This window comes from Barbus barbus (assembly GCF_936440315.1).
Source record: "Barbus barbus genome assembly, chromosome: 1".
Classification (NCBI taxonomy): domain Eukaryota; kingdom Metazoa; phylum Chordata; class Actinopteri; order Cypriniformes; family Cyprinidae; genus Barbus; species Barbus barbus.
This window is the reverse complement of record NC_136729.1, coordinates 37,939,616-37,963,032: the sequence shown is the minus strand read 5'-3', so window position 1 is coordinate 37,963,032 and position 23,417 is coordinate 37,939,616. Positions and strand designations below refer to the sequence as shown.

At 39.2% G+C, this 23,417-nt stretch overlaps 1 protein-coding gene across 1 annotated transcript; it reads right to left on the bottom strand.

The window, feature by feature from the left end:
- Positions 1 to 320: 320 nt before the first annotated feature.
- On the bottom strand, positions 321 to 23,374 carry LOC306876624 (syntenin-1-like). Its single transcript, XM_079427937.1, has 9 exons — positions 23,155 to 23,374; positions 22,625 to 22,709; positions 22,458 to 22,545; positions 21,805 to 21,911; positions 17,802 to 17,963; positions 17,363 to 17,538; positions 2,054 to 2,225; positions 1,823 to 1,914; positions 321 to 1,682 (listed from the first exon to the last, which is right to left on the bottom strand). The coding sequence occupies exons 2-9, from the start codon at positions 22,673 to 22,675 to the stop codon at positions 1,628 to 1,630; spliced, it is 903 nt and encodes a 300-aa protein (XP_079284063.1). The 5' UTR covers positions 22,676 to 22,709; positions 23,155 to 23,374; the 3' UTR covers positions 321 to 1,627.
- Positions 23,375 to 23,417: the final 43 nt, after the last annotated feature.

Here is a 23,417-nt window from a genome sequence, read left to right as displayed (position 1 = left end):
GACTTATATTAAAACAGTAGAATTTATAATTACTATTACTATTATAATTACTATAGCAATTATTTTATAAATGTAATATAATTATATTATTTATTTATTTTATTATTATTATTTTATTTATTTTCTTTGCATTTTGGACAGAAACTATGTTGCTAAAAATAAAATGTATAATTTGAAAATAATAGATTTTTCAGTTGTAATTCACAGCCTGACACCGTCTAAAGAGGCTTTAGATGAACATGTAATAGCAAGATAGCAAAACAATGTGTTGCAAAGGTGTAGTCCTATCTGCAGAGACACCAAGAAAAAAATCAAGTTTTGGTGAGGAAATAAAACTACTGTTTTGTTTAAAGTACCAAACCATACAGGCCACACAAACATACACATTATGAAGAATGCATGGGCACAAAATGTACTGCAACTATAACTCTGAAACATAAAGTTGTCATATAATTAATCTCTGAATTCTGTACTGTTTTTTATACAAAACGAGTGCATAGTTTTTTAATGGCTTTTAGAATGTAATTTTAACAGCATTATTATTATGACTGATTTACAGCTTTAGCATGCTGAAATGCACGTTGATGATAATTCAGAATGCTTTTTTTTGTGAGATATTATGTTGCAAGAAATTGAAATAAACTTCAGGCTTAACAAAAAAATATCTAAAGTGAAAGGAGATAAATTAAAGGCATCACCCAACAATGAAAATTTGTCAACATTACTCATGATTATGTTGTTCCAAACCTTATTCTAAACCTAAGGAGATGCTAAGCAGAATATTCACACTAGAATAAAATGAGGACATGAATGGGGACAGAGTACTTCGAGTCAAAAAAGCACTATGAATATGTCATAAACTAAACCATATGACTTGTGTTCTGTAAGTCTTCAGAAGCAATACAATAGCTTTGTATAAGAAAACATACTGATGTTTAAGTTGTCATTTGCTGAAAATCTTCTCCACTGCAGCTCCCTATTTGCATTTATGTAATTATGAAGTGTGAAGACAAGTCACACCAACTTTGATATTAATGATGCCAAACTGCATAGGTTGTTGTGTATGTTATGATTGATCGTGATGAACCAGTTTTAATATGCAAAAGTGTGAATGACATTTGACAGCTACGGCAGCTATGACTTACATTCCAATGTGTTCCACACTATATTTGCCTTCAAATGAGTTAGAGTATAGCACAGTAAGTTGTATAAATGACTTTACTTTCTTGGTTTACTGTATTTTTTTAGGTTCAAAAGCATCCACCCCCACTTTCAGTGTAAGGGAAAGAGCAGTGTGAACATTTTGCATATGGCCTAACATTTTCTTTTGTGTGATACGTCAGAAAAGCATTATGGGTTTGGAACAACATAAAGGTAAGTATATGATTACAGAATTTGTCATTTTTGAGTACACTATTCATTTAAAGGAAAAACTGAAACAAATATATCTCGTGTTCTCCTTGCTTTGTCTTTCTTTGCCTGACAATAACCTCTCAAACATAAATAAACATACAAAAAAATCACATGATTGTTGACACACAACCGAACTTGTGCTCCAAACAAAATGTGAGCCCTCCAAAAACTGTGGCCAAATCATCTCCAGCTGTACAGTTTGATCCAAACGATCTCACACCTCAGGAATAGAATGGTCCATTAGTGACTTTACAATACTGCTGGACATCCTGCAGCGAGAAAAATAATGTTAAGAATACATTTGTGAGACACAACAAAAGAAGGAAAAATAGGATACTTTCAGTAAAGTTTCATGAATAGACTGCTGATTGGCATTGGGTTTTGTCCACCTGCGGTTTATTTTCCATACCTTTTCATCATGTGTTCAAAGATGACCACTGGCATCACAGTTACCGTGACAACTCCTCCACTGGAATTAAGGATGTCTGTGATTTGGGAGTCCTAATCAAAGAGATGAAAAGAGAAGAAAGTAGCTTAAATTGAAATCAAGTGCTTTAGAGGGCCATGTTGTTTTTTAAGAGAGACAGAGCAAAAGAGGAAGAAGGAAAACCACCAAATGCAAAACACTGATGTCATTTACCTTCAGTCCGATTATATTCTGACCATTGATCTCACAGATCTGATGATCAGTAAGGAGGCCGTTACGTGCAGCTGAGCTGTCTTTTACTATTGAGGTGATTCGACCCTTTTTAAAAAGAAAGCCGAGCTGCCCGTTCATGTCCTTGTGTAGAGTAACAGTTTGCTCCAATGGCCTGCAAACAGTAATAGTATTTTCAGTGCAGATTTATAATTGCATAATGGTCATACATGTGATTGTATAGAAGGCAACTTTTTTTGCTTTTTTTTGTTTTGTAAAATGAAAAAATAAATGTTGCTGGGGAGTCCTTTGCAGGCTTTCCTTTGTATTTTCTTGTATTGAATCTTTGCATCCTTTCCCATATATGCATTGATATTTCAAAAAAAACTGTCAAAGAGAGATGGACACAGACAGAATGAACTCAACAGGGTTTATTGGCAGATGACATTATACAAACACAAGTGTTGTAGGGAAGTCGTGGCCTAATGGTTAGAGAGTCGGACTCGTAATCCAAAGGTTGTGGGTTTGAGTCTTGGGCCGGCAGGGATTGTAGGTGGGGGGAGTGAATGTACAGCGCTTTCTCCACCCTCAATACCACGACTGAGGTGCCCTTGAGCAAGGCACCGAACCCCCAACTGCTCCCCGGGCGCCGCAGCATAAATGGCTGCCCACTGCTCCGGGTGTGTGTTCACGGTGTGTGTGTGTGCTCACTGCTGTGTGTGTGCACGTTGGATGGGTTAAATGCAGAGCACGAATTCCGAGTATGGGTCACTATACTTGGCAGTATGGCACTTCACTTGACTTGTAGCTCCTTGATAGAGGATGGAACTGGCCAGGACTGGTTGGTGGAGACCTTCCCCGGAACATCTGCACTCCAGTGATGGGTTTTTTATAAAACCTGGCCTGAAGACCTATGGAACTCACACTTCCTCAACCCTACGAACAGACGTGTTTGCAGAGTTTTTCCATTACAAGAGTTACATGGTAGCACTTTTCGAAGCCTCATTCTTGGAGTAGCAAAGATATCATCGATATAGATGATGATGCTGAAGTATCGAAGACACTCCTGGAATACCTCATTCATGAAGCCTTGGAACATGGAGATATAGTTGGCCAAGCCATACGTCATTATAGGTTACTGTAGGGCTGGCAAGTTGGTGACTGCCTTGCAATGGGAAGCACAGATGAAACAGTTAAAAGAATTTCCCCAGCCCATAATATCATTGTGGGTGGTGAGATAAAGCCAGAGAGAGGGCTCCAGGGCCAGTGGTAGGTGATTTGCTTGCTGCCACAAAGGTTCAGCAGTGCAGAGCATAGTCAGTTATAAAGGAATTTCCTTGACAGATGGTACAGTTATTCAGATTCCCTGGCTGGGTGTGTGATTGGGTGACCAGGTCGTTCTGGTTTTAGATGGTTCAACTTCAGTGCATTTCCAGAGAGCAGGGAGATGACAAACACATTTTTGGCTCAAACCGTGGGAAAGCACTGTGACTGCATCTCTAACTGGAGCAAACGGTGAAGGAGAAAGTTACTGCAATACTCTGTCACTCCTGAGTAGGGCACTGGAGTGACCTGACATAGAACTGTGGTTAAGGCAAGGGAGATGGAGGTGAGGTAGATGAGAAAGTGGTCACATTTTGGCTTTAGAATGCATTGGAGTGGCGAGAGTTTGACAAAGCTGCTGTAGTGAAAGACGTTGCATGCATAGTGATGTTTGTGTGGTCTTCTATCATGGAGAGAGGATACTTTCACAAGTTTTTGAAAAGGGGCTTTTCATGGTTTCTATAATTATTGCCAGAAGTACCAGCTTTTTGGCATGCTCCAATTTACAAAACAGCCTTTTTTCACTTTAGAAATGTTGCTAAATGTTGTATTTTTTGTGAAAGTGTCAAAGTTTTGGCTGCATGACCTTTGAATGGAGGGACAGAAATATCTCAAGTTTCATTAAAAATAACTTATTCTGTGTTTTGAAGATGAATGAAAGCCTTATGGTTTTGGAGAGACATGAGCGTGAGTACTGATAAGTGAATCTTCATTTTTGAGTATCCCTTTAACGAAAGAGGCTTGTTGCAACTGCCTGATAAGCCAAACAGTACTGTCACTGAAGTACAAATCTACTTCAGTGAAATACTAGCAATAAAAGTTCTATTTTGTCAGAATATGAAGTTAATTCTAAAACAAACAAACAAATAAAATCATACTGCATACAATATATCGGTGTATTTTCTATAATTTTCTATTTGGATAAAAAGCCAAATTTTATTTATGTTCGCCCGAATCATTCGTGATCCACCTTTATCTAATAATGTGCTAGTTAGCCAGTTTTGCGGCTTAAGTTTAGTATGCTGCAATGTATATACCTAGATGCCTCATTATCGACTGTTTCTATGGGCCACGATACATAAGCCATCCGCCATTTTTGGAACGGTCTGTGAATCTTTGAGCTCACTGACTGTGTGCGTCTACAACAGCAAGTTATACGCATGTATATCTTTGAATATTCATTGATTATTATGGTGAATGCGGGATGGCTGATGTGTCAACGTATCAGGAGAGGTTGAATAGGGAATCTACACATATCTATGATCTGCTCGTCACTCCACGGAAGAGAGGGGCGGAGTCAGCAGAGCTCACTAGCATTTAAAGCAGCATGGACTAGATCAGTGTGCTGAAAACAGAGCTGATTTTGACAGGGTAAAGAAGGTGTTTTTTACACTACCGTTGAGAAATTTTAATCAAAGTATGTTATTGATTTTTCGTTAAGACCCTAAAGAATCATATCAACTTGTGTAAAATGGGCATCCGATGACCCCTTTAAGTCAAAGTTAAAAATCACTAGATAAAAAATAAATAAATTAATTAAAAAAATTTGATTTTCAAAACACTTCCATTCTGTATGAATTATAAGCTTGTTTCCCTAATAAATGTCCCCACAAGGTCAAAATATACTGTTATTACTATACTTATGGAGGTATTTAGGCCCTATAATTTTGGGCACCGGTCCTTAATTCCGAGTATGGGTCACCATACTTGGCTGAATGTCACTTCACTTCACTTAATCCTGGTCCTAGTCACCCCCTGCTCTGCACATTTTGTATGTTTCTTTTACCGCTTCAGAGGTTTTTTGTTCAATTCGACTGTAAGTGCCATGTGAAGTGGACAGGTGTGAATTCACAGGATATTCCGCCATGATTCCAGTTCGAAAGGAGTGTATATGTTCCACTAAAGTGCACAAGATGTGTCTTACTATGCAAAACTCATGATTACGGTTAAATAACCCTTGAAAGTTCTGTAGTAAGTTTTGTCTCTGTATGAAGATGTTGCAGGCACTGATGTAGCACAAATTCGTGTTCTTAAGTAAAGTAAACTTCAGCCAATTTTCTGTGTGCAGGGAGTAGAGAGTAGTGAACACTGTGTAGGGACCATGTAAATCGGAACACAGTTCATTCATGGAGCTCTCTTTTCAAGAGCTGGTGATTTGGAATCAGGTGTGTTAAACATGAAAGAAAGGCAAAATTTGCAAAGCGGGGAGTAGCAAGGACAAGGATAAAGAACCACTGAAGTAGGGAATACCCGTCCACACACACACACACACACACACACACACACACAATGTTAACTGGTAAGAGGAACACACATTCACTCATCTGAGCATAGTAATTATAGCGTACATTCGATTTACCCCATTACCAGGGGCATAGCAGCTATTTTAAATGTGGGGAAGACACAACTGTCAGGGCAACATGACCCTCATGAGCCAAACAAATTCATTATGTATATTTATTTCCTGTGGTAAGGGACATTGAGGGCTTAATTTTCTCTCACTGAACATTTTAATGAAATGCAGTTTATCTAACAGTAGTATTTAGGTAAAAATGTAAAACAGAACACTATAGTCTTTACTGTATGAATTAAATATACATTAATCCTTATTAAAGCTAAAAAAGTCATTCAGTCAAGAGCAGTGATTGACTTTCTCTTTTTCTTTTTTATATGATTAACAAGTCAAGTCACCTTTATTTATATAGCGCTTTTAACAATGTAAATTGTGTCAAAGCAACTGCACAGTACCAAAAAAGGAAACTAGTGTGTCAATAATGTAAAATGAAAAGATAAAAAAAAAACATTTACATTAAGGACACAGGACATAAGGACATAATAAACCTGCTGCTGTCACTTTAAGACCTTTCAGTGCATGTACTGATCCAAGATATTGATACTGAATCACAACTGTTTACGTTTACTTAAGACATAACCGACTGAATACCTGAATACTCACCCAGACTGACATTTTTTAATTGATAGTGTGTTTGACCATTAAAGCACAATAAGCCATGAAAAATACAACTCAGATCGGCAATCCAAAGCTTTGGGAAGCTTTCAGTGCATATGCTTCGGGTGTGTGTGTGTGTGTGTGTCAGCCAGCAGAAGTACCATACTGAGTTTTTTTTTTTTTACATTTTTATTGCCTATCTTGCTTAATACCTTTTATTTTCTCATTCATGCGCTTTAAATGCTGCTCTGCCTGGATATAGTTTTACATATCTAAGCGACCAACACCAGAGAACATGGTGGTGACTGGCGAAAGTGCGGGGGACAGAATCACTTAAATCGGTCGCATCCTGGAGTGTTTCCATAGCATCAGCTTAGTGGTGTGCGATATAACGATTTTTGATCATGGATGATAAAAATGTCTCCACAATCTGCTTTTGAAGAAATATCATAGTATCACGCGACACACATTCTATCAGTTGCAGTTCTGGCATCTCTGTCTCAATAAGCTGTACAACGCCACATACATTCACATCAGTGTTAGCTCAGCATTAGAGTTACTCTCACAGGACAGTGCATGTATTCGCAGTCACAAAAGTATATTATTTGCTTCTGCTTTAAAGCCTTGCCGGTTAAGCATTTCATTCACGTGCTGTTCTGACGTGCACTTTTCTGAGCGTGTACACCCGAAGCGAGCACACTAAAAAGCCTGTCAAACAGCGCATAATTACTGAACTAAGTTATATTTTGCTCTAATACTGTCAAAACACAAAAGGTTTACATATAGACTCAGTTGGTTGTCTAAAATTAAAGTAAACAGTTGAGAGAAAAATTTATACTTTCCTGTATTATTAGATGAGTGCAGGACTGCAGGTCTTAAAGGAATGGTACTAAACATGCTAACGATAGTCATTAAAGAGATAGCTTGCCCTAAAATGTAATTTCTGTCATTATTTACTTACTCACATGTTGTACCAAACCTGTTTCTATCTTGTGCTGGACACAAAAGAAGATATTTTGAAAAATGTGGCTATCCAAACAGTTGCTGGCCCGCATTGACTTTGATACCAGGAAAATACTATGGAAGTCACTGAGGACCAGCAACTGTTTGATTACCCAGACAGCAAAATAGTGTTGGCCCAGATCCAGCCCACATCTAGCCCGCATGGATTTCACATGGGTACCCACGTTCTTCAAAATAACATTTATGCTCAGAAGAAGAAAGAAACACATTCAGGTTTAAAACAATTTTCGAGAGTTAATGGTATAACAATAAAAAAGCATTGACAGACAGATGAACTATTCTTTTAAAGGGGTCATCGGATGCCCATTTTCCACAAGTTGATATGATTCTTTAAGGCCCCAATATATTTCACACGAAATCGAAGAACAAACTAATATGACGTCATTTCGAAAAAAATCAGGCCGAAATTAAGTTCGTTTTGAGTTCGTTTCGGCAGTTTGAAACAGCTCACCAAAGCGAACTTTCTGGGGAGTTCGTTTTGGCTCCTAAACACCTTTGAGCTACCATTGATCCGTGGTGATTACACAGTCGGTGGGTGTGTTCTGTATCTCCGCCTTCGTTGACGTGCAATTTTTTTTTTCCCCCGGTTCGTTTCTCATTCAACACAGGTCAGGCAGGAGAACAACATCTCCAAGTCACTAGTAACATAAAGACACTGTGTCGAATAGCTGAGCTACCACTAAAATATCCGCACCTGTACAATCGCTCACAGGGAGACTTCAAAGAGTCAGAGAAAGCATTTAATTCCTAGAAAGAAATTACAACAAAGCTTGGTGTCGACGACCCAGAGTTATGCAAAAAGCAACGTAGAGAAACATCAGATGCAAGTTTTCCAAAGCCATGAAAAGAATGAAAGGAAATAGTAAAGATAAGGTAGCAAGTACCAAATACATGTGCTTCAAATAAATGTTACCCCATACCAAAGAGTAAAGACGACCAACAGGCGAAACTCTGTAGAACGTTACATTGCAACAGCGGGACCCAGCAGCAGCCCAGCGCTTCCGCCATTTTGGGGTAAAAGCCACTCAGTAGTCCACTAGATTCTAGCTGTCACTATGGCAAATATCAGCTGCTTTGTTTAAAAAGAAACGTGCCTGAACGATGACAACAATAATGTACAATCACTAGACTAGTGATCATCAAATCCTTTTAACAGTTTATTTTACAGACGTCATTTTAAAGTCTTCCCTCTTTTTTTTTTTTTTACAAAACCTTTTGCTCTCTAGAAACCATGTCAGTTTCGGTTGAAAATAGTTTAAGTTCAAGAGTTAGCTGTTATGGAAGGAGACTCACACAGAGGGTTAGAAACAATAATTGAAGTTTATTAACGGCAATAGAGGAAGAGTTCGTGGAGTAACTGGTGGCTGAACGGATGACTGCACACACCTCACCAGAGAACACCATGGAGCCAATCACTCGGAAACAATGGAGGGGAGTGGATCACAGGAGGTAAGCACATGAGGAAGGTAAGAATATCAATCTCTCGCTGGAGTAACATGAAGAGTCCACTTCGTGCAAACGAGACGAAGTGGAGAGTGAAGTGAGCTGTGTGCTTTTGAAGGAGTACTGATGAGAGTGCAAATTCCCAACAGGTGTGTGCAATCAGAATTCAGGTGACTATGTGCGCTGTGATTGGGTGGTGAACGAGTCTGGCCGATCCGTGACAGTACCCCCTCTTTCACGGCCCGCTCCTAAGGGCCGAGGACCCCGACGTCGTGGTGGTCTACCTCTTCCTCGGGCAGCTGGACGATCGGGATGAGTGGATTGGAAGTCTTCCAGCAGACAAGGGTCGAGAATGTCATCCCCGGGGACCCAAGACGTTCCTCCGGTCTATAGCCTTCAGGTATTCTAACTGACCACCATGACGCCGGGAGTCCAAGATCTCGTTGACCTTGTAGATGGCTCCATCCTCCAGGATCAAAGGAAGAGGGGGTTCCTCTGTCGGGCCAGACTCTGGAGAAACAGAAACAGAAGGATGGTAAGGTTTGAGCAAAGACACATGGAATGAAGGGTGAATCTTGTATTGAGGAGGAAGTTGCAGTTGGTAAGTAACCGGATTAATCTGCTTGGTGATGGTGAAGGGACCAACATATCTGGGACTTAGCTTCTTCCAGGGCAGGCGCATCCTGATGTCCCGTGTTGACAGCCAGACCTTCTGACCAGGTTGGTATGATGGAGCTTCAGATCTTCGAAGGTCTGCTGTCATCTTCTGTCTGCGCACTGCCCGCTGAAGCTGATGGTGAGCTGCGTCCCAGACCCTTTCGCTCTCCCGGAACCAGTAGTCGACTGACGAAACATCGGACGGTTCTCCAGACCAAGGGAACAGGGGCGGCTAGTAACAGAGTACACACTGGAAGGGAGTGAGTACAGTGGAAGGCTGTAGGCAGGCCTTTGAGGGGAAGAAGGTGAGAAGATTTAGAAAATCGATCGATTACTTCAAGCACACATGTGTTACCATCAGAGACTGGGTGGCCAGTGCCCAAAGATGTGTGAGTGGAGTGAATCAAGGGAGTGCGTTGTGCTCTGGGAACATACTGTAGTCCTGGTGGGCAGCCCAACGGAGTGGCTGTGGAGGCATTGGAGGAGGTTACTGGGGAGGAAGTCCACTAGATGGGACTGACAATGAGTTCTTTAGAGATGATGGATTCTGGTTCTTCACGGTTTTCTTCTGGAGCATGGAGACGTGAGAGAGCATCGGCTTTTATATTTCTTGGACCTGGACAATAAGAGGTGATAAAATCAAGTGTAGAATAGTGCCCACCAAGCCTGGCGGGGATTAAGTCTCTTGGCCTCTCGCAGATATTGGAGGTTTTTGTGATCTGTGAGAACGGTGAAAGAAATGTTGTGCTCCCTCCAGCCAATGCCTCCATTCCTCCAATGCTAGCTTGATAGCGAGGAGTTCCCTGTTGCCGATGTCGTAATTATTTTCTGCCGGGCTGAGCTTGCGGGAGAAGGTGCATAGATAGAGTCTGGCTGGAGTCCCCTGCTGCTGAGATAACACCGCTCCTACTCCGGTGGTGGAGGCATCAATGAAGGGCTTGTCAGGGTCTGGGTGAATGAGGATCGGTGCGCTGATAAAAGCCTTCTTTAAAGATGTAAAAGCTTTGTCCGCGGCTGGTGACCAGTAATTGTGTACTGTAATTGTGGATAAACCGTCTATAGAAATAGGAAAATCCTAGGAAGCGTTGGAGTTCTTGGATGGTGGTGGGTACTGGCCAGTTATTAATGGCTGCCACCTTCCCCTCGTCAATCTGGATGCCACCGTTGTCGATGATGTATCCCAAGGTTGGTTGGTGGAAGGAACATTTCTCTGCTTTGAGGAAGAGATTGAACTCCCTCAAGCGTTTCAGGACCTCCGCAACGTGGTGGTGATGTTTGGCTATACTCCGGGAGTAGATGAAGATATTATCAATATAGACGAGGACAAATTGATGGAGAAACTCCCAGAGTACCTCATGCATGAAATCCTTGAATGAGGAGGCGTTGACTAGTCCATATGGCATAACCAGATATTCATAATGGCCAGTAGAGGTCATGAAGGCAGTCTTCCACTCGTCCCCCTCACGTATCCGGATGAGGTTGTAGGCGCTGCGGAGGTCCAATCTGGTAAAGACGGTGGCTCCACGGAGATGTTCCAAATAGGGATGGGCGATATGGCCTAAAAACTTTATCACGATAATTTCAGGTATTTATTGCGATAACGATACAAATGACGATAATATAGATTAAGTTTTAAAGATTAAGTTTATTTCATATAGTATTATTAATGCAATTAACTTGAAACGTTCTGTACACAGCCAACTTATGGCCATGCTAATTATGATCAACAGCTCATCTCCATTAATTGCTCTTATCAACCATAATAATGCGTTACGGACGCTTCATATTAAATCATATGCATAGGCTACTGGCACACGTTTACCACGTTGCTGATGACTGAAAGCCTGTGTATGGCTATACTGCTGTGATCTGTTTCAGGCTTTCCATATCATAACATTTTAGAAATTAATTCATTGCAATATCTCAGAAATGGCATATTTAACGAGAACATTGTGGATATTTATACTGCTTTGCTGTTTGGGTCAGAAATGCACAGGCGGACTGAAGGAAAAATCGCCAAAACTATTTTAAATGTCATATAATGTTCATTGTTAATATTATTATCTTATCTAAACTTTTTATGTGTTTCAAACAAACTTATGTCGCTATCTGCGTTGCATTCATGCAGAGAGCAAGATTTTGCGTGTTCACGCGCATGCTGTGTGAGACGCTCAAGAGATGTGGGCTACATCATTATTATTTGTCTACATTTTTTTTCTTCATTACAAATCTTGTTTGGTTTTATTTTGTATCATTGCAGGTTAAAAGTAATTTACTATGTTATGCAGATGCAAAACGCTAGACTGCGAATAAGATTAGCTACAGTTTCACATTTTATAAATATTTGAACAATATATTCAGCATATTTAACAACCTGTTTTGTATCTTTATTTAATGCATAAGCGATTTATTAAAACAAAATTATGAGGCTATGCTCTAGAGTCTAGACTATTATTCATATGCAAGTGTTTGTGCGGAAAAGAATGCGCATGCATGACAGTGAGGTGCTCGCGCGGATCACTTGCATTTTTTCCTTATAATGAAACAACTTAATAATAATTTAAAAAAGAAAACTTAAAATTGGGGCTCGTCACATACATGAGAAATATTTCTCAGGGCTCTACGCTTTTCTTTTTAGGAGCGCTTGTGCTTCTAATTTAAAATATTTAGGAGCACGGTCAAAAATTTAGCAGCACCTTCAAATCAATAATCAAAAATTCTGATCAAAAATTAACCTTCCCATTACGAGGTGATATTTGACTCCTTAAAGTGATTTAGAGGGAATTTTGTTTTTACCTTTGTAATGGCATTTTTCTAACTTTATTAAAAGTTTGGCATCTTTTATGTCAAATTCAAATTGGACGTGTTTCCACTCTTTGTAACCACCATTTTTCTGTGCACTTTGCATATTATGGTAGTTTGCTCCACATCTGATTTTCTGTAACCAAACCAGTTGCAAATTGTGGAGGTAGCTCCTCGCTTAACAACAAGCTCCTCCTCATGGAGCGTTCCCACCAGACGCGAATGAAGCGTTAAGCGCGAGTGATTTACATGTTAAGTCAATGCAAAGACGCGAATAGACATGCTGCCACGCAATTCGCGCGAATGAGCGAAATTCTATACATATGCTCTCTGTGGCAGTCATACATGTGCGCCTGGCAGAAGCCCCGCCCATGACGCGAATTCGCGTCTGTTGTGCAGTGAATTTCACGCGCGAATGAAGCGAGTAAACCCAAAATGTTCACGCGTCCAACTACGCGCGAATAGTGCCATTTATTCGCACAAGTCGCGTCCGGTGTGAACGCGCTGTCAGCCTCACGTCCGCCTTCAGCCATGCTTGTTTTCACTCCGCACGTGAACAGTGAATCGGGCGCGCACAAAATTACGTCATCAACTAGACTTATTATTATCGTGTGGAGACAAATTTTTATCGTGAGGAGAATTTTCAACGGTATATCGCAAACGATAAGATATCGCCCATCCCTAGTTCCAAAGCCGCTGGGATGAGGGGAAGTGGATAACGAAATTTGACGGTAATTTTGTTAAGTGCCCGGTAGTCTATACAAGGCTGACAGAAAAAACTTGAAGCAGCAGGGGACGTATAAGGGTGGATGTAGCCTGGTTCTAAAGCCTCTTCTATGTACTCTTCCATGGCCTTCTGTTCAGGGAGTGATAATGGGTAAATGTTTCCACGGGGCACTGGCTCACCTGGAATCAGATCTATGGCACAATCCCATGGCCGATGTGATGGCAGCTGTGAGGCTTTCTTCAGGCAGAAGACGTCACTGAAAGGGGCATGGGGAAGGGATGGAAAAACTGTTTTTCCACTGGAGTTTCGATGGAGGTGAAGTTTATGGTTAGTGTCTCGGGAGGAAGTGTTGACGGTTGAGGAGTGTGAGGGAAACAGTCAGGGAAACACGTGCTGCCCCACTTCAGGATCTCGCCGGTTTTCCAAGAGATGGCAGGGTTGTGCTGCACAAACCACGGGCACCCAAGAATCACATCAGCGATGGATCTCTCCAGAACCAGGAGATGAATCATCTCTTCATGTAATTGACCAACTTGTAGATGGATGGGACCTGCACTGAAGCGAACGTGCTTACGGCTGAGGTTTTCCTGTTACCGACTGGACTTGGTAGATGGTCTTAGTTGCTGTGGTCGGGAGGCTGAGCTGGCGGCAGAGGCTTCATGAGATGAAATTACCGGCTGACCCAGAATCGAGGAGGGCACGTTCTAGAATGGAGACGTTGGAGACAGTAAGTATTACTACAGTGGTGAGTGGCTGCATATTTATAATAGTCGGCTTAATGACACACCATGGGTCGAGGAGGACGAATTTGGCATGAGGAGATTAAATGCCCACCAGCACCACAATACAGACACAGTCCCTGGGTTAACCGCCTCTGCTGCTCAGCAGATCAGAGTCGATTAGTATCAATTTGCATGGATTCATTGCCTGGTTCTGGAGTGCTGGTGATTTCTGGAGGAGTGGAGTGATTGAGGATGGAGGATGATCATCATAGCAGGACTGCATCCAATTAGCACATCTGATAGATAACTGATAGTATCATGAAGAGTCCACTTCGTGCAAACGAGACCGGACACTGAGTGAAGACTGAGTGAAGTGAGGTGTGTGCTTTTGAAGGAGTACTGATGAGAGTGCAAATTCCGAACAGGTGTGCGCAATTAGAATTCAGGTGACGGTGTGCGCTGTGATTGGGTGGTGAGCGAGTTTGGTCGATCCGTGACACTAGCATTATAAACACTGAATTAATACCAACATATGAAATTAAATTAATGACACAAAGAATGTTGGACAATAAATATATAACAGGAATAACATCTTGACAGTAAACTGATTTTGCAGTATTGTCTTATTAATATTTTGTCTTATCTTATTTGTAATATTAATGCCCGTTAAAGGAAGACTGTAAAAAAAAATTAAAACACATTAAAAAAAAAACCCACAAGTACAGCCACTTTCTCCAAAATTGTTTAATTATGACAGACACAGCAACGCATCATGTTCTAGAGATCATCATATTTGTACTGTGTTCCAGGGGATTAAAACGTACAATATATATTTCAGACCTATTGGGGTAATACTAAATAATAATATAGTAAGTTATTGTAAATGTGTGAAGTTGCATACGCTCATTATAACTAGTGTCATATCCTTATAATTCATCATTATGGTTTCTATGGCTATAGGACTTGCAGTTCCTAAAGGATTTAAGTTTACTACTAGACTAAAAACAGTTAAAGTTAGCAGGTGCATAAGACAGCGCTACGTCCCACTTAAAAACACAATATAAACTTTTGTGAATAATTACCTGGCAGGGTACTTGGAAAAACGATAAAAGGCAAGATTTTTACTGTCACGCTGCATATTTTCGCAGTGGATTACCCAACATTGCGTTCTTTAATTCCACTTTGACTTCTCTTTCATTGTTATTCTGTCTATTTCTGTATATCTGTAACATTGTCCATTTGGATTTTTCACCACAAAATGGCAGCCGCGCTACCGAAGCGCCACTTAGTGGCTGTTACCCAAAAAGCATCAGAGTTTCGCCTCTTGGTCTTCTATACTCTTTGACCATACTACTGCTGCTGCTGTTGTTCTTTCAATAAGCGAATTTAAATGGAGCCTATACAATAAATAAAATGCCAAGAGAGCATACAATAATAAACCTTTGTTTTTATCAAATCATGTCACAACATAAAATATAAAGACGTGTAATAATTTATCCAGTTTAATAAAAGACCTAGATACACTTTCATTGCATCATTGTTGTGTTTAGGGCAGACGCGCGAGCGTCGCGACACGTTTTACATTAATCTATTCCCCACCTCCAGTAATGCGGAGTTCGAAACAGTATACCGTCGCTCAGCCTTTTTGAAGTTCTTTTTGCCCCCAAACGAAGAATGAAAACGAACTTCGTTTGAAGTATATCGGGCCTTTAATGAAAAGACTATACTTTGGTTAAAATTTCTCAATGGTAGTGTAAAACAACACCCTTTTTACCTTGTCAAAATTTTTTCTCACTTTTCACAGCAAGCCGTTTCAGTGCATTTCCCTTTAAATGATAATGAGCTCTGCTATCCCTGCCCCTCTCCCTCCGTGGGGTGATGCGCAGTTCTCTGAGAGACTGTAAACTTTAGCCATATTCAACGTGAAACTTGCTAACTAGCACGTTATTAGGAAAGGCGATCTGCAAAATTCATAAAAAAACGTATACTCACTTCTTCTGGAGGTGAAGCTGAATCACAAATTATTTGCACGAACATAAACGCATACAGGCAGATCGGGGGACGCATTCTCTTCAAAAACAAACGTACTCCACTGTGTCTTCAGCGCTTCAGGAGTAAATGACAACTGCTATATTCATTATTACAACCAACAACAAAACACCTCAATTGCTTAGGAAACATTCTTGTCTACAACCGCTCCGGCATCGAAACAATGGCAGACTGATGACAGCTCACTCAGGGCGGGTGAGGGTAAAACACTAGTGTCAATCAACAATCATGGGAGGGGCCTGTGTGATGTGACACAGCCAAGAATCTGAGAACAGCTTGATTTGAAAAAGGGGATGTTATTTATCTGGATTTAAAAAAAAAAACACCGGGTGGATTTTTATCATTATAGGGTGGTTGTGTACACACACTGCCAACACACATTTAAGTTCAAACAACATGTAAAAGTGCATTTTGCATCCAATGACCCCTTTAATGTCAATAAAACAACAAAACACAAAGAGAAAAATCACTCACTAGTCTCGACTGAAAAACTTTAACACAGTTGCTTTAATAGGAATCAATAGTGTTTTATTTTTATATTTGTTCATTAAATTTCTTGAATGCTCTGGCTAAATACACCTATTGTACCTGAAAATAAAACACTGTTTGTTTTATTTGTATATTATGTGTATTTGTAATGTGTTTCTTTGTTCTTATTTTTTAATAACAAAGATAAAATAATGACAAAGATTTTTATCTTCACCCACTTTGACCTAAATATCTGCCATTCTTTTTTATATTTTGTTACCTTGCAAGGCTTTATCTTTATAACAGATAAATTAGTTTGGCTGTACTGCTTAGACAGCTTGCAAAATAGTAAAACCAACATGATAAAGAATTGTGATAAAATCGTGAATCGTGATATAAAAAATAAACAAAATTGTGACATATTTTTGCCATATTGCCCAACCCTACATCAGCGATGCAGTGAGTCGTTCCCTATTCGGGGATCAGGGTTACATAACCAAGATCTCTTTCAGAAAACTCAATAAACACAGACAGAAAATATAGACTGTTTACCTAAAAATAGCATATGGATGCCTTTTGGATGATTCTATTTCTGCAGTAAAAAGTAGTTAGACTGGGTGATGCCTTGTGCCCTGACACATAACATGGTTGTGCTCCTGACGACCTTCAAGTCTTGTCTTTTCTGATTCGTTTCCATCTTCCACATTATTTTCTATACAATTTATACTTCACTCTGCCAAAAATAAAGTAGTTGGGCTGTCAGAGCCATAGCCTGCAGTACTTTCACGTATCATATAGCAGTGCTTGGTGTATACTCAGTGACCTGAGCTTGAATTCTGACTCAAGGTCTTTTTTCATTCCCCTCTCTCCTGATATTACTGCTAAAATTCAGGCCTTGGCCAAATTCTTTTGACAACTCTTTTCATAAGTTTCTCTAACCTACATACTTTTTAGTATCAACAATGGTTTACAACAATAGTTGCTGTAAGATTGTGAGGCTAAAACTACATACACACACCCTCCTGTGTCTGATCTCTTCATGAATAATTCATGGGAACCTGATCCTCATAAATTAAACATCATAGTGCAGAGTATTTGAAGCCTGCAAAAATGCTCTATATATGATGTCTCTGTGTGCGTGTGTGTACCTGTCTCGCACAGCCAAAGTGATCTTCTCTGGGTTGGCATTCTTAAGCTCCTTATGTGCATTATCACTACTCCAGCCAGCACATGATTTGCCACTGATCTGCAGAATCTGATCACCAAAGCGCAGTCCTGCCAGTGCTGCAGGAGTGTTAGCCTGCACTAATTGCACAAACACACCCTGAAACACACATTTGGAAATGTTAATCAGAGATTACCATTAAACTTTTGGGGTGTAATGCTATGATGTGAATGTGAATGTCATTAATTAAAACATAGAACACTTAGAAATTATTCACATATATAAACGTTTGACATATTTTTCAGCTAAAAGGTTCAGACTATTGACATGTTGCAATAGATTCTCTCGTTGGATTATTATATTAATAAATTATTATTAATTAAAGTGTAAAAGTTAAAGTATTTATAACATTAAATAAATACATTATCTATGACTTTGAGGCGGAGGCCAATCTTCCCATCCATGTCTTTGCACAGCACCACCTCCCGCACACCCTGTCGAATCTCTGCCCTCTTCACCCCCAGGTCACTTCCTGTTATGGGGGCTGCCGCCCAGCTCATTCCATGTGTGCAGACACTAAGAACCTAAAAAGCATTGGGGAATATATTATATTGCAAAAAATTATTTACCCAAATTAACCAAAATATACTTAATGCGGTAAAATCGCAATTATTTTTCAATAATTGAGAAAAACAATTAGTTTTATTCAAGTTAAATATATTACTTAAAGTGACTGTAATCAATATGACATTAAGTTATATCAATGAAAGTAATTTACAAAGATAAAGTAAGGTAAAAAATACAGTCCAAATTCTAAATATCAGAGATAGTCGTTTGTCCCACTTCCTCCTCTTCAGACTCAATGCTCACATGGGTTGGCAGATTAGGACATACAAATGGAATGAGCGCAACTGACAATGGAAGGCAACAAGTCTTCCATTGACCATCTGCTAGCCTCCTCACGTCACAGAAGTCAGTTAATTCTTAGCACATAGGAGAATCTTTCACCTAGATATCACACTATAGAGACTGTGACTGTTCCCCGAACTAGAAAATACAGAAAACATCCAAACCAAAGTAACAGTAACAATCTAATTGATGTTCAACAAATAAAAAATATTTACAATACAGAGAAACAATTGATAAAACTTGGCTTACTGAATATCAGGTCCCTTTCTTTCTACAAAAACACTTTTTGTAAATGATTTGATCAATGATCATAAACTAGTACTCTGTTTGACAGAAACCTGGCTAAAACCAGATGAATACATTACTTTAAATGAGTCTACCCCCCAAGATTACTACTATAAAAATGAGCCACGTCCAAAAGGTAAAGGGGGAGGTGTTGCTACAATTTATAGCAATATTCTCAGTATTTCTCAGAGGGCAGGCTTTAAGTATAACTCGTTTGAAGTTATGGTGCTGTGTATAACATTATCTAGAGAAACACGTGTTACTGATAAATCCCCTGTGATGTTTGTACTGGCTACTGTATACAGGCCACCAGGGCACCACACAGACTTTATTAAAGAATTTGAGCTAGTACTGGCTGCAGATAAAGTCTTAATTGATGGCGATTTTAATATCCATGTCGATAATGAAAAAAATGCATTAGGATCAGCATTCATAGACATTCTGAATGCTATTGGGGTTAGACAACACGTTTCAGGACCTACTCATTGTCGAAATCATACTCTAGATTTAATACTGTCACATGGAATTAATGTTAATTGTGTTGAAATTCTGCAGCAAAGCGATGATATCTCAGATCATTATCTAGTCTTGTGTAAACTCCATATAGCTAAAACTGTAAATTCTACTCCTTGTTACAAGTATGGTAGAACCATCACTTCTACCACAAAAGACTGCTTTTTAAGTAATCTTCCTGATTTATCTCAATTCCTCATCATATCCAACAGCGCAGAAAAACTTGATGATGTAACAAAAACTATGGACTCTCTCTTTTCTAGCACTTTAGATACAGTTGCTCCTTTACGCTTAAGCAAGATCCAAGAAAACAGTCCAACACCGTGGTATAATGAGCACACTCACACCCTAAAGAGAGCAGCCCGGAAAATGGAGCGCAGCTGGAGGAAAACAAAACTAGAGGTATTTCAAATAGCTTGGCAGGAAAATACCCGATCCTACAGAAAAGCATTAAAAACTGCTAGATCTGATTACTTTTCGTGTCTTCTAGAAGAAAACAAACATAACCCCCAGTATTTATTCATTATAGTGGCTAAATTAATGAAAAATAAAGCATCAACAGGTGTTGGCATTCCCAAAGAGCACAGCAGTAATGACTTTATGAACTACTTTACTTCCAAGATCGATACTATCAGAGACAAAATTGTAATCATGCAGCCGTCAGCTACAGTATCACATCAGATAGTGCACTATAGATCCCCTGAGGAACAATTCCACTCATTCTCTACTATAGGAGAGGAAGAATTGTATAAACTTGTTAAATCATCTAAACCAACAACATGTATGTTAGACCCTATTCCTCTGGAGCAACTAGGGGTTAAGTGTCTTGCTCAGGGACACATTGGTGTCTCACAGTGGATTCGAACCCGGGTCTCTCACACCAAAGACATGTGTCTTATCCACTGCGCCATCATCACCCTATACCATTTATCACATTATAGTCCTTCACGTCTGCTGCGTTCTCAAAACTCTGGCCATTTGATAATACCTTGAATATCAAAATCGACTGCGGGCGGCAGATCCTTTTCCTATTTAGCACCCAAACTCTGGAACAATCTACCTAAAACTGTTCGGGAGGCAGACACACTCTGTCAGTTTAAATCTAGATTAAAGACACATTTCTTTAACCTGGCTTACAGATAACACACTAATACACTTCTATTATTCAAATCCGTTAAAGGATTGTTAGGCTGCATTAATTAGATTAACCGGAACCCTCTGGAACACTCCCCATAACACACAATTTATTTTTGTAAATATTTGTCTGTTTCTTTCTTATTCTGTTTTTTAGTCCGTGTCCAGATCAGATGGTGGACCGGCGCCGGGAGATAATGTCTCCCTGATTGTCGGCGGAGGCCGGGACACCTGGATAAGCCCCGGGGACATATCCCCAGTGAAGAAAATAACTAAAAATGATGATAAAATACCTAACTACACAATACTATTATTTTTAGAAATTACAACAATATAAAATAGAAATATAATACATTTATACATTTAAAATTTGAATTAAAACAATAAGTAAACAATAAATAAACAATAATCTCCTGGCCAGAGGAGAACTGGCCCCCAACTGAGCCTGGTTTCGCCCAAGGTTTTTTTCTCCATTCTGTCACAGAGGGAGTTTTGTTTTGCCGCTGTCGCCTCTGGCTTGCTCAGTTGGGGACACTTAATTTCTAGTGATTATCGTCAATTTGATTTCGCAGATACTATTTGAACTAAACTGAGCTAGACAATGACATCTCTGAATTCAATAATGAAATGAATGTTTAATCTTATTTCTAAACATTACTGACACTCTATCCTCCTATTTGATACTGTTAAGTGCTTTGACACAATCTGTATTGTTAAAAGCACTATATAAATAAAGGTGACTTGACTTGACAATGTACGTTGTTGAGTTGATTTATTTGTGTTTTAATATTCCCCTGGTTATAGAGCTTTTTAGATGGAGGCCGAGGCTTTTTAGGTTGGTTAGAATCAGTAATCTCTGAGCCTGTAGCATTGTTTTCAGAGAAACAAGCATGTGAACTTTTTCTATGTTGTGCTATGCTTTTAAAACTGGATATAAGATTGTGTATTATACTGCCAATTTGGTGTGCTCCTCTCTTTCCATGGTCCTTTTGGTTTGTTACAGTATATTAGTTTACCATAAATGCTTGTCAGTACTTTCGGCAATAAGCATTAACATTTTTCACAGACCACGGAATTAATTATGAAATGACATATAAAATTGTACTTAAGTCCGAAGTGTGATGTGTCTTCTGTTTTCTAGGACTCTTAGTTTTTTTTTTTTTTTCCATTGTGGTACATTTACATTTTCTGTTGCTTTTTTCCTGTTTCCTTGATTACAGAATCATGTTCACCTGAATATAGTTTTGTTCCTTATTTTCTTTTGTGAATGGACACCCTCTGTCAATTCAGATTTTTGTCATTTCTTATCTTTACACTGCCTATAATTTATTAGTAAGTTAAGCTGTGACATTTTTTGTATTTTCCTGTGGATTTATGCCGCCTTCTTTTTGTTCATCTTTTAGTCATGGATTGTTTTCACTTGTAAATAAAAAGCAAAAAGTAAATCATCTCTGTAGTAAGTACTCTTTTTTTTTAAATACATGCAAAGTATACTTCTTTTTCACAAGAGAATGTCTTGTTTTGTGTGTTATTTTGAAAAAGGGAATAAGCTGATGAGCAGTTCTCAGACACAAACACACTCACCCCAATGGTCTGGTCAGGAACTGAAGAGGAAAGAGTTGGTTGAGCTTCTGCACTGAGATTCAGACCCATAAACTCATTCAGCTCAGGGTACAACCTGCTAGAAGTAGCTAAAGACAGACAGACAACATAAAAAAAATAAAAATGGGCTAAGCTAAGTGAGAAAAATCTGATAACTCAAATTTACGATTCTATGAGTTTTCCAGGCCTGAAAATATCCGTTTTTAAATTTCCATAATATTTCCTGATTGTTTAAGACTGTTAAAACTCTATATATTCAGTTTAGTTTAGAGACAGTTTTAACTATTTACTTATTAGCATGCATATTACTAGTATATTGGCTGTTTACTAGTACTTATACAGCACATATTAATGCCTTATTATGCATGACCATATTTAGATCCATTAATCCTACCCCATACTGATCTTAACAACAACCTTACTGTTCATAAGCAGCAAATTAGGCGTTTATTGAGGCAAAAGTCATAGTTAATAGCGAGAATTGGTTCCCAAACTAAAGTGTGATTGTATCGATTCTAAAGCCTCTTGTGAGGTACCCATGGCATTCTTATTTGAAGCTCAGCTTCAGAGTCTAAGCCCCTTTTCTGTCATAAATTATGTAATCATATAGGTACAGCACAGTATCTGATTCTTACCTATCTCTTCAGATTTTGAATCATAGTCAGGCTCAGGTTCTGGAAGAGGTAAAGCCTTTAATGGGCTCGCAGTAGGGGTGTTCTGTGCCTACATAAAATGGGGGTTAGCATTTTGGATAGGCAGATATATAATTTTAAATACACACATAAATAAATCAATGTCCAACCTTCATGAACTTATCCACCTTCATGTCTTCTAGAGATGGATACAGTGACATGGTTATTCTGTTTCAAGCACACTGGATGAATTTCCTGAAGAAATGTTAATGTTTAGTTATTGTAACAATAGAAATACAATTTACTATTTAAAAACATAAAACACGTCATAGAAACGTAGCCCAGACAATTATTATTATTCTTTATTTTTTTTAAACATCTCCTTATTTCCATGTGTTTGGGTGTATCGCAGACGCATTTTACTTCACAGTTTTGTCGAGGTCAAGCAGTAATTTTCGCTTTGTAAAGATAGGCTACTAAATTACAACAAATATAGGCTACTGGTCGTTCGCACAAGGAAGGTTTGTTTCTTGAATGTACAGGTTGCGCGTTGTTGGAATATGTAATAAAAGACAGCACAATTTCAGAGATTATCCTGCGATAATCCATATTTATACATAATAGCTGTGACTGTGCCAAGTCAACGTTAGCTCGTTTTCTGACGCTTTGTAAGAATGCAGCCAGGATGCTGCGCACTCACCTTGACGCTGCAGAAGTCTAGGCGCAACAATGAAGTATTATATGGCTTCAGTGCTCGTCGGTCCAGTTTATTCGATAGTAAACCTATGACAGCTGATTTAGTTCACTGGATCTCAGAGGTAATGAATGTAATGTCCTCGGGTGTGCTGGATGAGGGAAATACAGCCTATACTCGAGCGCAAGTCAGCACATCTCCCACGAGTGAGCGCCCTCGTTCGACTAAAATAGCTGCGCTTGCTCGCAGTACATGAAAACGCGAGGGGG